At 50.5% G+C, this 13,276-nt stretch overlaps 6 protein-coding genes across 6 annotated transcripts; 3 read left to right on the top strand and 3 right to left on the bottom strand.

Moving 5' to 3' along the window:
• Positions 1-98: 98 nt before the first annotated feature.
• Pdw03_8599 (uncharacterized protein) lies at positions 99-503 on the bottom strand (the record flags this gene model as incomplete). Its single annotated transcript, XM_014678258.1, has 3 exons — positions 99-144; positions 235-293; positions 366-503. 3 exons carry the CDS (start codon positions 501-503, stop codon positions 99-101), a joined length of 243 nt encoding a protein of 80 aa, XP_014533744.1.
• A 3,532-nt stretch (positions 504-4,035) lies between these two features.
• Pdw03_8598 (Aldehyde dehydrogenase ALDH) lies at positions 4,036-5,648 on the bottom strand (the record flags this gene model as incomplete). Its single annotated transcript, XM_066102008.1, has 3 exons — positions 4,036-5,219; positions 5,269-5,468; positions 5,524-5,648. 3 exons carry the CDS (start codon positions 5,646-5,648, stop codon positions 4,036-4,038), a joined length of 1,509 nt encoding a protein of 502 aa, XP_065957091.1.
• A 599-nt stretch (positions 5,649-6,247) lies between these two features.
• On the top strand, positions 6,248-7,603 carry Pdw03_8597 (DUF1766-domain-containing protein; the record flags this gene model as incomplete). The annotated part of the gene is made up of 1 exon (XM_014678256.2): positions 6,248-7,603. One exon carries the CDS (start codon positions 6,248-6,250, stop codon positions 7,601-7,603), a length of 1,356 nt encoding a protein of 451 aa, XP_014533742.2.
• A 1,222-nt stretch (positions 7,604-8,825) lies between these two features.
• Positions 8,826-11,153, bottom strand: Pdw03_8596 (Biotin apo-protein ligase, putative; the record flags this gene model as incomplete). Its single annotated transcript, XM_014678255.1, has 5 exons — positions 8,826-9,334; positions 9,430-9,701; positions 9,754-10,332; positions 10,388-11,024; positions 11,087-11,153. 5 exons carry the CDS (start codon positions 11,151-11,153, stop codon positions 8,826-8,828), a joined length of 2,064 nt encoding a protein of 687 aa, XP_014533741.1.
• Positions 11,154-11,256: 103 nt separating this feature from the next.
• Pdw03_8595 (CHCH) lies at positions 11,257-11,743 on the top strand (the record flags this gene model as incomplete). The annotated part of the gene is made up of 4 exons (XM_014678254.1): positions 11,257-11,315; positions 11,366-11,397; positions 11,447-11,511; positions 11,675-11,743. 4 exons carry the CDS (start codon positions 11,257-11,259, stop codon positions 11,741-11,743), a joined length of 225 nt encoding a protein of 74 aa, XP_014533740.1.
• A 183-nt stretch (positions 11,744-11,926) lies between these two features.
• Positions 11,927-12,949, top strand: Pdw03_8594 (uncharacterized protein; the record flags this gene model as incomplete). Its single annotated transcript, XM_014678253.1, has 2 exons — positions 11,927-12,543; positions 12,676-12,949. The coding sequence occupies 2 exons, from the start codon at positions 11,927-11,929 to the stop codon at positions 12,947-12,949; spliced, it is 891 nt and encodes a 296-aa protein (XP_014533739.1).
• Positions 12,950-13,276: the final 327 nt, after the last annotated feature.

Here is a 13,276-nt window from a genome sequence, read left to right as displayed (position 1 = left end):
AGGAGTTTTCCAAGAGATCATCCTGGCAAGACCGAGTTCATCAATAGATGTTTTTGCCTGAGCGCGTCGACGGCCACAATCCGTTCTCATCCGAGCGCCTAGCAGCAAATCTCACAGCACTCGAAGCAAGCGATACCGGCACAACTGGGATACGTTAGTTACCTGTGATTTTATTGTGGCCATGGCGGAAGATCATTCCGTAGCTTGGATGTGCGGGGATGGAAAGGAACGTACACTCCACAGCAGACATCACCGCCGCCGCCACCGCGCAGCTGCATTTGTTCTTGGCCGGTCTGGATGCGATAGCTGTTAATTTTGGGTTCTGGAAATTTAAGCTACAATTGCTATTCAGGGTATCAACTTACCGGCTGCTCAGAGACGACGTTCTGATTGCTTGAAGGGGTAGCGGGGCTGGTGGGCTGCATGGTGACAGTATTGGCGTTCCAGCCATCAGTGGCGGGCTCATTGGCCGGGGTGGATTTAAAGAAGTTGAAGTTGAACATTGTGAGCTGATTGAGTTTTAGAAAGTACAAAGGTGGAAGGTCGTCAGATGTAAGTGGGAGTCGATGAAGAAAACAGAAAAGGAAAAGAACCGAGACAAGAGAAAGAACGGCGGTATATGTAGATTTTCCCCTCCCCTCCCCCATTATGTGAATGATCGGCCGAAAAAAAAAAAAAAAATGAGGAAATTGGAACAATTAGCGCCCAAGAAGATTACACGTCCCGTATACATTCCAACACTTTCCAAGCCGTTGAATCTCAAGAGGTACACGTTACTAAGTTTAGCTGAGTCCCGGGAACTAATCAGAATGATGCTGCCTGGTCCGAGGCTTTGCACGTAGCGGGGCTGTTCCTTTTCTAAATTTACCGGTACAACTGTGGCTGTGAACAGTCTAGTACTCCAGTACTCCATACAACATAGACACTTGGTCTACGGGAATGGATTGCACAGCCTCGTTGAGCTTGAAAATCAAAACCTGAGAATTCGACTGATCAGCCCTTCAGCCCTGTGGGCGTGCCAAGGTCTTGGCAAGCGGCTTGTATTGGACGGTACTTGTATTGACGGTTCTTTGTTTCAGTGTGACGTCATTCGAGAATCCTGCACAATAGACAGATCCCGTTGGTGATTTTCGCTGGGACCTCGTTCCGATTTGAGATTTTCCGCTTTTTTAATTCCAGAGCAACCAACTTACCAGGCCAATGCCATGCTCCGTAGTTCATGGATCTCTTTGTCTTGTTTCGTCAGTCACAAAAAAGACAAAGCAAAGAAGCACTCCCGTGTCCAATGAAATCTTGACCTCGGGATTGTAGTAGCGGATGTAATCAAATACCCTGACCTGGGAGTACGCTCGTTGGACAATCTCAGACAGAACGGACATTGCGGGAGAGGTGCTACCCTCTTTACGCCTATCTGCTGCTGTCACGATATCCATAGGCTCTTGAGGCTTCTGTAGTTCCTGACTAGACCCTAGCAGGTGTCAACGACTGACAAGTTAGATTCATGAAACATCTCATACGAAGCTATTCCCATGGTTTTGCTGCGGATCGACGGATGAATAGAATGCTCTTATACGGAGGCCGACATATGGCCCAGTCTAAGATCGGGATGCCAAGAAACATCTCGGATACAAGATGTAAAGCATTGATTTCTAGTTCTTTTTTTGGTTTGAGAGATCTCGGGACGAGCCCAGTGCTGCATCCATTCGCAAGTCAAGACTTCGCTTGCTGCTGACCTCTCCGCAGGGGTATAGGGAAGCATATTCCTCACCATCTCGAGAAAAGCATTCTTCTCAGCCTCTCCTACTCCCTGAATATCAAACTCGTGTCGTGATGGGCTCACTACATCGATCGCTGCTCTAATAGCCGTGAAAAGGCCTCGTTTTGTCTTGTTCCGTTCTCGTTGAACCACTGTGCACGGGAATCCCACTTCAGCCACCACAGAGTCGGCGGTCTTCCACGGCAGTCAGGATGAATTGAGCTTCTGAGAAGGAAACGAGCTCGCTTTCTTTTCCTAGCTAGACAGGCACGGCAACATTTATAGGAACTCCCCGAGGACCTGGACGTGAAAGATTGTGTGGCCCGCAGACAATGAATGGGAAGTCGCGCCCGAAATAGGATACGGACATGTCTGAGGGGTTTGAACTGGACCCATTGACTCGGACTAGAGTCCGGTTATGATCAAGTACTAGAGGAGGTGCATGGATAACAGAATAAGATGAAACATCCAGGCGACCAAAGAATGAATTCACAGACATCAAAAATACTTTGAAAGCATTTATGTTGTACTCCATACCCGACGTCCCTCTGGCCACAGTGTGAGTGTAGCCTATCCCACTTGCCCTGTCCGTTTTCCTTTTAATTTTTTTTTTTCACTTGGCAGATATCTCGGTATATTGTCAGATATGGCACGACCACTAGAGAGACCTTCAATAACTTGAACAGAAATTTCACTCGACAATCCAACTAATCTCCAAATAGACCGTCTGTAGGGTCCACCATTCGGCGCTCCGTCGACTGTCCGTGGGGTTCAAGACCCTGCCACCATGTATTGTAACAACAACAACGTATTCGACATTACGCTTTGTGCCTTGTAATTTCGTACGGCAGATCAGGCCGCTACTCCTGATGGATTACAGTGGACTCCTCTTCTCGGCTTATCCGCCAGTCCCACCACATCGGAATTCTTTCCTACGTTTCACTTGACGGTTGCTTTTGTTCATTCCCGAGGGATGTTGTATGAGCTATCAAACCCCGAGGTCCACCTCGAAATCAGTTGCTCCGCGACAGCTTTTAACGCCGGAGTTTAAACCGCGCCGTTTCAACAGCTCACTGTTCTTACCCTTGCGTCACCTCTTGAGATTACTACGGCCGTCATGTCGAATTACGTTGGTTCTACCTCTCACTAGAGAATTCGAATAAATTTTGAATCACTGCTTGGAGATTCCAGCACAGGCGACCATGACCGTTGAAGGGAGATCATGCAAGATCACAAACCGCCGAAGCCAACCTCATGGAGAAGTTGGGCACAACAGAAGGGAAAGTGGAAAGACAGGTTCGTAGAGGATATAGTTGTCATGTGATGAGGGTATGGATTAACTTGAAGAAGCAACACGTATGGCAGCAGGGAGGATGGAATTTAAACCTCCTTCGTCCCTCGGTCCCCATCAAATCCTGGAATTTCAGGATCTCCCAATCCGAATACGCTTGAGATTTCAAACCCACGGTTGTAGCCTATCCCTGCGACAAAGAAAGCATCCTCAGGTGCATTTTCCGGCAGGGAAACGGACAAACAGTTCGTGACCGCTAGCCCTCCTCGTTCCTCTTCCTCTTCCTCTCTCCAGAGGTTGCTGCTTCCCATACCTGAGCATAATGGGGATGGTAGTTTCCCTCCTTTACTGCGTCCCAGAAACGAAAAGAAGCTGAGAATTGTGCTGCTTGTCGATTCCCTGGCCGACGCGGGTACCTCACCTTGTTTGATGAAGATGAATCTCTCAGCGATACCCAGATCCAGCCGATCGTCAACGCACTGCAACAAATTCTCATACAGAACTCTTTGGGAAGCCTACAGGATCTCCTGGATGAGCGTACGGCTATGTATAGCCTAGAAAAACTTGGCCTTCCTGAAGTATGGGGGGTAGTGAGGGGGCGGTGAATTAATTTTGAGCGCGTGATGCAGACTAGAAAAAAAAAGGACAGTTTCGTTCAGCCGAATTCTTTTGCTAGGCGCGTTGTTCAGGTACTGCTCTATCTGAACTACAAGGGACATCGCAGATCCGGGGACTCCGACCCAATCACCCGCATTCTGGACAGCTCCCATCGAAAGCCCTATATTCCAAAGACAAAAAGGAATTTCGTCGTGATAACTTCAGCTTGTATCATGTACATGGGGGAAGACGGTGAAGCAGAACCTTTGACTTCGGCTGGGGACTTACTAGGGATAGTCCACACGACCGACAGTGAAACATGGCATTTCTAAGCAAGGCAATCCACAGCGGGGAAAGTCTACATTGACATTGTGCAATGTATTTCTTAACTTCATAGCTTGGCACCCATGTTCACATGAACCGCCTTAGTCTGGCTATATGCCTCCAGACCAGCCTCTCCCAACTCGCGTCCAATGCCACTCTGCTTCACGCCGCCGAAAGGAATGCGCGGATCACAATCTTGACTGCTATTAATCCAGACCATACCAGACTCAATCTCAGCAGCCACACGGTGAGCGCGCTCCAAATCCCGCGTGAAGACAGACGCACCTAGGCCGTAAGTGGTATCATTGGCCCGACGAATGGCTTCTTCCTCATCATCGAAGGGGAAAATCACCACGACGGGACCAAACACTTCTTCCCGGGCAATGCGCATAGAGTCTGTTGCATTGACGATAACAGTAGGTTGAATAAAGTATCCATTCTGATTCTTCTCGTCCGTTGGCGTGTGCGCAGCACCACCAGTAAGAATCGTAGCTCCTTCGCTCTTGGCAATCTCAATGTAGGAGAGGATCCGTTCAGATTGCGCGCGTGTCACCTGCGGCCCGTGGGACACCGTCTCGTCCCACTGGTCGCCGATCTTCACGGCCTCCACGGCCGCCTTGTACCTAGCCGTGAATTTCTCGAGGAGATCGCGGTGGACAAAGATCCGCGAGGTGGCGGTACAGATCTCGCCTTTGTTGGACATAATACCGCCGTGCGACCACTTGACGGCCTGGTCCAGATCCGCATCCGGGAAAACCAGCAAAGGGGACTTGCCGCCTGTTTCGAGCGTGATGTTCTTGAGTGTGCCGGCGGCCATCTTCATGATTTCCCGGGCAGTTACAGTTGATCCTGTAAATGCGACCTTATCGACCAATGGGTGTGAAGCGAGCGCGGCGCCGGCCTCGCGCCCGTAGCCATTGACGATATTCACCACCCCGGGAGGGAATCCGGCCTTCTTGATCAAAGTACCAAGAAAGAGAGCGCTGAGAGGGGTCTGTTCGGCCGGTTTTAGGACAACTGTGTTTCCACATGCTAGTGCAGGGCCAAGCTTCCAGGTGGCCATTGAAAGAGGGTAGTTCCATGGAATGATCTGGCCCACTACACCGATGGGCTGGCGGATGGTGTAAGCGAACTTTTGGGGAGTTGTGGTGATGGTTTGGCCGGAGGTCTTATCGGCCCAGCCACTGTAATAGCGAATTGTCGAGATTGCCTCGGTGAGATCTTCATCAACGGCGACGTGGTAGGGTTTTCCTATCTAAGATGAGCAACATGTCTTCTTTGGGGAATTTTTGAGACCTGCCATTATCCCAAGCCTCAATTGAAGCGAATAACTCTCTGTTCTCCTCGATAAGATCAGCGAGTCGGGCTATTAACTGGCCCCGCTCTGCCGCGGGAAGTAATTTCCACGACGGGTGGACCAGGGCCGCTTTGGCCGCTCTCACGGCGCGGTCGACATCTTCGGCGCTCGCTGCTTGGACAGTAGCAATGGGGTTATCGGTACTGGGGAATAGTTAGTGAGGTGTACAGAAACCCCCCCCCCCCTAGAATGACATACGCGGGGTCAAGAGATGTGATGGTCTGGCCTCCTGTAGCGGATACAATCTCATTGTTGATAAAGAGACCGGTGGGCTGCTTGTAGCTGTGCCCGTTAGGGGTAACGAGGTCAATGAAGAGGTCCATTTGAGATTAGTAGTTTTCTGATCTTTCAACATTCAAGGCGCGTGGGGTATGATATAGGCTATTCGTCCAGTGAGGTTAGGCCCTTTCGGGCAAGTCCTTCCGATGTACACTCCACGATTCTTAGCGATGTGGATGGGTAATGAATGGAACACAACGGTAGGCAGAACGGTTATTCTTGATCTGAAATTATCTGATTGTGCAATAGACGTCTCAGACTCTCATGTCTATGTTCTACATTCTTGCTATTTTCTGTTAGCCACGTACAAAAAGCACTGAATATGATCCAATGACTGTGTGGGATTAACACCAACAGCATGGACACAGCCACTTCTTACACCGCCTCAAGATGGCAGTGCAACCAAAATCGTCCCAAAAAAAAACCAAAACCAAAAAAAAAACCAAAACCAAAACACTCCCTTCTCACGTCCGATGTGGTCCAAGTCCTAAGTGGAGAAGAAGTAGCCTTTTAGGCTGCATTTTGGCAGCTCACCGCAGTTTATGCAAAGTTTTAATTTTTGGGTCCGAATGGTTTCCTATTCAACAAGTTTACGTCGCAAGCAATCTACACCATTCTTTCGTTTAGTCGTTTGCATTGATACATGCCTCAAATTTTAAACACCCCTGAATCTTTGCTTCCTCGCTCAGATTCTCGAAATCCAGCGACAACATGTAGAGGCATAACCTCCCAAGGTCGGCCCTGCCGCCGCCCTTTAGCATCTCCAAATCCATCACCTGCTTCTAACCCTCAAAAGAAGGATTCTCGCCAAGATGTGGCATCTTTGTACTGCTGGCAGCACCAAGATCAAGAGGATTTGGCGAATCCCCCTACGACTGTCATCACCCCAGCCAAGACGAGAACAAGCATCGATACATTGATGGATCGGCTGGGTGTGCTTGAAATAAATGATGACCCAGTCTCAATCTCTCAGGGGCCCAAACCTCCCCACAAACGGCCGACACATCAAAGCAGGCCCACGGAAAAGCGTCGGCCGAGGAAAAGGTCCATTTTCTGTTGCTTCCGGATCGCAGAGGACACCGGTGAGGATGACAGGCCTACCTCGGTTCAACGGCCTCAACCACCTCGCCCGACAAGTGGTGTTTCGGCTTCTGCAAACCCGAACCAAAAGGTCAAACTGCCTGCCTCTGCTGGAAGGCCGCAGCATGTGCAAGTCTCATCCACTCCCACCTCCAGGCCGTCTGTGTCAGACACGGGGAAGCCTACTTCCCCGCAAACACAATCCTTACTATCGTGGATCCCGTCTACGCTTTCCCCACAGACAACATCCATTCTTCTCACAGAATTGGCCAAACCAATCTCCAGCGCCGACGACGAAGGCTATATCTATATGTTCTGGGTGACACCCCCAACAGCTACCACACAACGGAGCGCCGAATCCGTCGTACCGCAAGACATAGCATCTTCTCTGCTGCCCCAAGCCCCACAAAATAGTAACCACCTCCGCCCCCCCACCCAGCCACGCAGCGTCAGCGAAGCAATCCGGGCAGCACAAGACCTTAATGCCCTCACATCGAACCCAACGTCAACCGCGCCCGGAACGCTCAGGCTAAAAATCGGACGCACGAGCAATGTGCACCGTCGACTCACTGAATGGAGTAAACAGTGCTCGTATGACTTGACGTTGATCCGCTACTACCCTTATACACCATCGTCATTCTCGTCATCTTCCTCTGCTAGGGTCCCGCCATCCCACAACAGCCAGAATAAGGCCCCTTCTGCCTCTTTTGTACCGGGAAGGAAAGTCCCGCATGTGCATCGCGTTGAACGACTCATTCACCTGGAGCTGGCGGCTCTGCGGGTGCGAGACTTAGGGCAATGTCCTGAGTGTGGAAAGGAGCATCGGGAATGGTTTGAGGTCGAGGCGGAGAAGGAGTCGTTAAGAAGAGTGGACAAGTGTATTCGACGATGGGTCTCCTGGGCCGAGTCCATGCCTTAACACTTCCCTATATACCATCTTCCAACTGCATCTATTAACGTCTCTGTACAAAGTCGGAGCTCCATTCTATACATCAGACGTGAAGGCAATGTATTTAGGGAAAGAGACTTATGCTTACATTGAAGGTCATGTATAAGCCAGGAACAGTCTGATTGATAAGCAGGCTCCTTCCCTGACCTCAAATGGAGGGTCGGAATTGGCTACCAGCAAGATGAACAATTCGGCCCGAAAACTGCGTGTCTCGCGGAGAATTGTGTGGCCAGAGCTTTGTGCTGAAAAGGAGCGAATCTGTATGGCGTGCATGCCGTTCAACCAGGCATGTTGATGCTGCTACCTCGATGGAAGCCCAACCGTCTTTGGCTTGATACCGACTCGATCAGCGGTTCAAACCTGTAACCATCAATGGATGCGGTCATCGAAGGGATTTCAAATCACCATGACCGATACTGACGACCCGGGGATCCTATTGTAACATCGGCGCAAGGTCGGATCCTCCTGGTGCCAGACCCTTCCCGGCCGCTGCTGAAACCGATTATCCAGTGGTTGGCGCTCGAGAAGCTTCCCCTAGAGGGAAAGCCATGCTGCTCTCTGATTCCGGCGGTCTGGTGGTTCTCACCCGGCATGGCAAGCTCTCTCCCGCCAATGGGTTCCTCGCTCCGCCGATTGTCCTGCGCCTCAATAGGCCGACGCGCGAGGCTGGTCACCAGATGACAATGATCCTACGGCTGTGATTGGAGATGATGTCCCCCGTCTTCATGTGTCGATTGTGGAGCTCCGCCACTTTCGTTTAACCCAAGATGTCTTCAACACTGTCTTCAACACTCCGGTCGAAACACTCTGGTCGAAACACTCTGGTCGAAACACTCTGGTCGAAACACTCTGGTCGAAACATTCTACCGCCCCTGAGACTCCTTGGGACGCGTCGGCTGATAGTCCCGCAACCTTGTTGAGGTCGGAATGAGGATGCCAGCTGCTGACATTCTTGATCTGCAATCACGATCGACCAAACGCCGAATGAACACACATTGATTTCAGAGTCAGAAGTCCTGGCGTGTCGATGGAATCAACTCTCTAGGATCTTGATGTTGATGATGAAGGAAATCACAGAAGTAGAGCACTGCATTAAATGATTTTCCGTCCCTGGGCCCTGTGCATAGGACTTTTTGCCAGTATTTGGAGACGTGAAAATGTAAATCGGCTGATTTATCTATTTTGATTTGATCTACACCTTCCGCTTCACTAGTCCACGGAAGAAGTCGAAACTGTTACTATCACTCTGCAACTGCCACACCCGTCCTGTAGGACGATCATTCCACCCCAACTCCTCGACCAGCAAAAGACCCCAATCGCGGGTGATACCCTGAATGCGAGCGCGAGCACCGCCCTCCTCCTCCAGCGTGACAATCTGGTGCATATGTAACCAGTCGTCATAATACATAGCCTCAAAGCCTCGATCGAAGCCTGTGCGCAAGAAGCGTGTGTACAGGCATTCAAAGGTGGTCAAGATGCGAGCTAGGAGCCGCTCGAGCGTGACGGGTGAAGCGGTAGCAGCGCCTGGTGAAGCGTAGCGTGCGGCGAGAGTGGTCAGCGCAGTTGTCGGAGAGGCGTTGGTAGCATTGACGCCGATACCGACAACGGAGATGTACTCGTTTGACATGAAATGGGAGTTGATAAGAATGCCGCAGATTTTTGTGTACCGTTTCTGTTCGGGATCATCTGGATCTAGTGCATCTGTAGAAATTAGGCATTAGTATGTAAATCACCTGCACAAATCATGGCGAGCGATGGCTTGTCAACCACCGTAATATGATAAACCTGGCACGCACAAATATCGTTCGGCCATTTTAGTTTGACCGGTATCTTCTCGTAGCCGTTGGCGTAATTCTTGATTCCTCTGACTACTGCCATGGCTGATAGGTACTGAAGGAAAACAACCGGTGCCGACTGAATTTTGTCCATTGGGTGGCGTACCACAGTTGAAAAGATTAGAGAACCTGCTGGTGAGACCCAAACATTAGACCCGCGTCCGCGTCCAGCAATCTGTGCTGTAGCAGTAGCTGTAAATCCTTGTGGCAGCTGACGAAGCAGCTTCGTGTTCCTGCTGCTCGTTAGAGCCAACCAAGACCATGTTGATCGACCAAGATGCTTACTTTTCAAGAATAGTGTTCGTACTAGTTACTACCTCTCCGTATAAGAGATTGGAGCCGAATGTTGTGGCCTCTCCCTTAGACTCGGATTGGTATTGGCGGAGGTGGGAATAGAACGCATGGTGGTTGAAATATGGAGTCAATTTAGAAGAGGGTAAATCATCGTGAAACACAAGTCGCTTGATGATTGCCTGGTAATCGATTATGCCTTCGCTGATTCCATCGCTCGACTCTGAGGATCCTGCGGGGAGCGATTCTTCTAGCTCACCAAGATTCCATGTTCCAGGACGTTCAATGCGGAACGTATCGTGCTCATCCTTGAGATACTCGGTCTGGCCCTCTTGGGTGAAGGTGACTCCAAGACCCGACAGGATATCCATGGGACCATCGGCATCGATTCCGGACACATGTAAAGACGACAACGAAGGCACTGGTGTCGTGTCCTGCGTGACTTCAAGTCCAAGTTTAGACAGACAAGCCTTCAGGAAATCCGTACGTTCCTTGTCATCGGTAGCGAGAGCTGCCACCATATCGGCATATTCAGGCCCGCCCGCCTTCGGGTCCAGATTTGCGGCTGCAAATCTAGTCCATGAGTAAGCGAGTGAGCCAATCATGCCAATTTGAGCCCAAAACTTACTCAGGATGAGGTCCGGTCAAGAGAGCTGCTCCATTGCCGACTTTGCAGTAGACAACAGCAGCCGTACCCTCACCCCCGTCGACATTCAATTTTTCAGCATAGTTTGCAAGAACTTCCACCCCTTTGTCTACAAGCGACGCCGCATCAACGAAGACACCACCGCCATTGTAGTACGACCGGAAGTTGGTAGGCACCGTACCGGTGTTCAAGGCATCCTTAGCCACTTCGAGCTTTGCAGCACGTGCCCCCGCCTCGCTATGGTAGACGAAGCCTGGGAATGCCCCGCCCCGACAGATGCCCGGATAGAAAGCCAATTCGCGATCTCCAACAACCTCCATTGTCTTATCACCAACCTCGAACTCACACCTCTTGCATCCGTAGTAACCACCAGCACACAGACCCAGGTACCGCCCGCCATTGCGGACAAATTGCGCGATGCGTCGATTCCCCGCACCGTTGAGTGTGCGACAGTATCCCATATCCGCACCGCCGGGCATGACCAGCATGGCACACGTGGTAATCCATGGCTCTTTAAGGAGCATATCACCCGTCACCGGGATGACGGCATAGTGGTGAGCGAGCAGGCGGCGGAGGGTGTAGAGGCAGTGACGGACTGACTCAACAGTGGTTCCATTTCCTGTACGAGAAGTTGTTGGTCAGAGAACGGCTGATATGCTAGGCCAAAGAGACTGAGCGAACCAGAATAAACTAGGACGTTGAGCTTTTTGCCACTAAAATTGGCGCTGTCGCCCGTTGGCGTTGCCATTGTTGGTTCGTTGCAAAGAGAACATCGGCGCGATAAGATAGTTCTATCTTCCGCCGAGGCCTGCCGCATTTCTCCAACATTCCTCGTTACCCAAACCTCAGCCATGTCGAACAACGTGGAGAAGACAACTGTTGTCCCGGATGATGATGAGCCAGATGATTGGTGAGGTCTTTGGGGGTTCCTGATCTGCGCGGTGCTAACTACAATGGCAGGGACAAGCGGATCTTCAGCACAGGCTGCCATAGTGGGTGATGCTCAACACGAGTCACAGATGCCATGCTAACACACATCAGCTGAGCAGGATAAGATGAATGACTGCTACTACGCAAAGAAGGACTGGCGCGAATGTAAAAAAGAGGTGAGCTATACTCTCCATCAATCTGAACATATCAGTCCACCTGAAAGCCATTGGAGGGCCAGTTCTGTGATGTTTTTTTCTTGTCGCTTCTCTAAATCAAGTGAATGACAGCAAAACCGCGTAACTTCAATTATCTAGATCATGCTGACTCTGGTTAACACAGATGGAAGCTTTCCGCGAGTGCTGGAAGCGACAAGGCAACGACCAGCGAACGCAGACCAAAGACGCATAATGTACTTTACTTATCTATAATACCATGTTCAGATAATCCAATTTCAATCAAATCCACTTAATATATCCCTGATTCTCCCAACATTGACAGAACGAAGCCATCAAATCAATATCACGTGATCGAATATATTCGCCTCGTTGCAAGACCTTGCTTTACCTTCCCTTGTCAATAACATAAGCCACGATGTCTGCTCCTCGTCGTATCCGGCCCTGGCGGGCAATTGAGACCTTTCAAAATGCGACACAGCTTTTGCGCTCCTCAAGAGCCCCCAATCCCAGAATCAATCAGCTCTCCAGCCCCATGGCCAATAGAGCAATCAGCTACACCACCAACAACCAGATCAACCAAGCCACCACCAAACCCTCACCATCACCCTCGTCCTCAGCCACAAAGTCCACCCCCTCAGCTTCAACCCCTATCCCAACAGGCGTCCCCACATCCCGCGTCCCAGGGCCAACTCCCAGCCGCGCAACAACCGAAAACATTTCTAAAACAGGCCTGTCAGACAAACCCTTAGAGCTTGAGAGCCCAGCCGAAGAAAGAATTGACTGGACACGCTCCTTTCACGGTTTGTCTGCCACACCGTTCCCCAAAGAAGCGGCTGATATCCTGCTGGCGGAGACGGATCCGGACGAGGTCGAGATCAAGCCCGATGGCATCCTCTACCTACCGGAGATCAAATACCGACGGATTCTCAACCGCGCTTTTGGGCCCGGCGGGTGGGGTCTCGTGCCGCGGAGTGAGAGTATCGTTACGCCGAAGACGGTGACGAGAGAGTATGCTCTTGTTTGTAATGGACGGTAAGCAGATTTCCATTTCCTTTGACTACTAACAAACATGCGAGATTGTCTGTCAATGGTTTCGATTCATCCCAGCCTGTAATGGGAAGCTAGAACTGAACAAGAGTGCTCAGCTAACCCTTTTCGCTCCAGCCTCGTTTCCGTCGCCCGCGGTGAACAGGACTACTTCTCCCCGGACGGCATCCCCACCGCCACCGAAGGCTGTCGATCGAATGCGCTTGTGCGCTGCTGCAAGGATCTAGGCATTGCGAGCGAGCTCTGGGACCCGCGCTGGATCCGCAAGTACAAGGCCAAATACACTCGCGAGGTTTTTGTTGAGCATGTGGTTAATAAGAGGAAGACTAAGATCTGGACGCGGAAGGATGACCCCGTTGGATATCCTTGGAAGGAGACTGGAGGTAAATAGGATGAGAAGATGAGATTGGATAGCATGGCTAGAGAGAGGCTATAGCCCTACCTAGACTCGGTCAGACTTGTATTATATGACTTGGTATTAAAAATGTGTTAGATTATGGGAATATTACTTGTTTCTCTACTCGGTGCTTTCATAGGTGTGTTTTCATGGGAAGTCAGCTTTCTGTCAACATTAATAATAGATCGCAACGTTGTTTTCTGTCCCATATCACTGGCCTATCGTCTGTCATCAAAATCCCACAGTCGTGCAGTAAATAGCAAAAACCGCGGTAAAGAATCGTGAAAAAGTCGAAAGTAGATTTGATTTTTAAACCCCCAT

Source organism: Penicillium digitatum, chromosome 3 (genome assembly GCF_016767815.1).
Source record: "Penicillium digitatum chromosome 3, complete sequence".
Lineage (NCBI taxonomy): Eukaryota > Fungi > Ascomycota > Eurotiomycetes > Eurotiales > Aspergillaceae > Penicillium > Penicillium digitatum.
The sequence above is the reverse complement of the archived record's forward strand: the minus strand, read 5'-3'. Positions and strand labels throughout refer to the sequence as shown.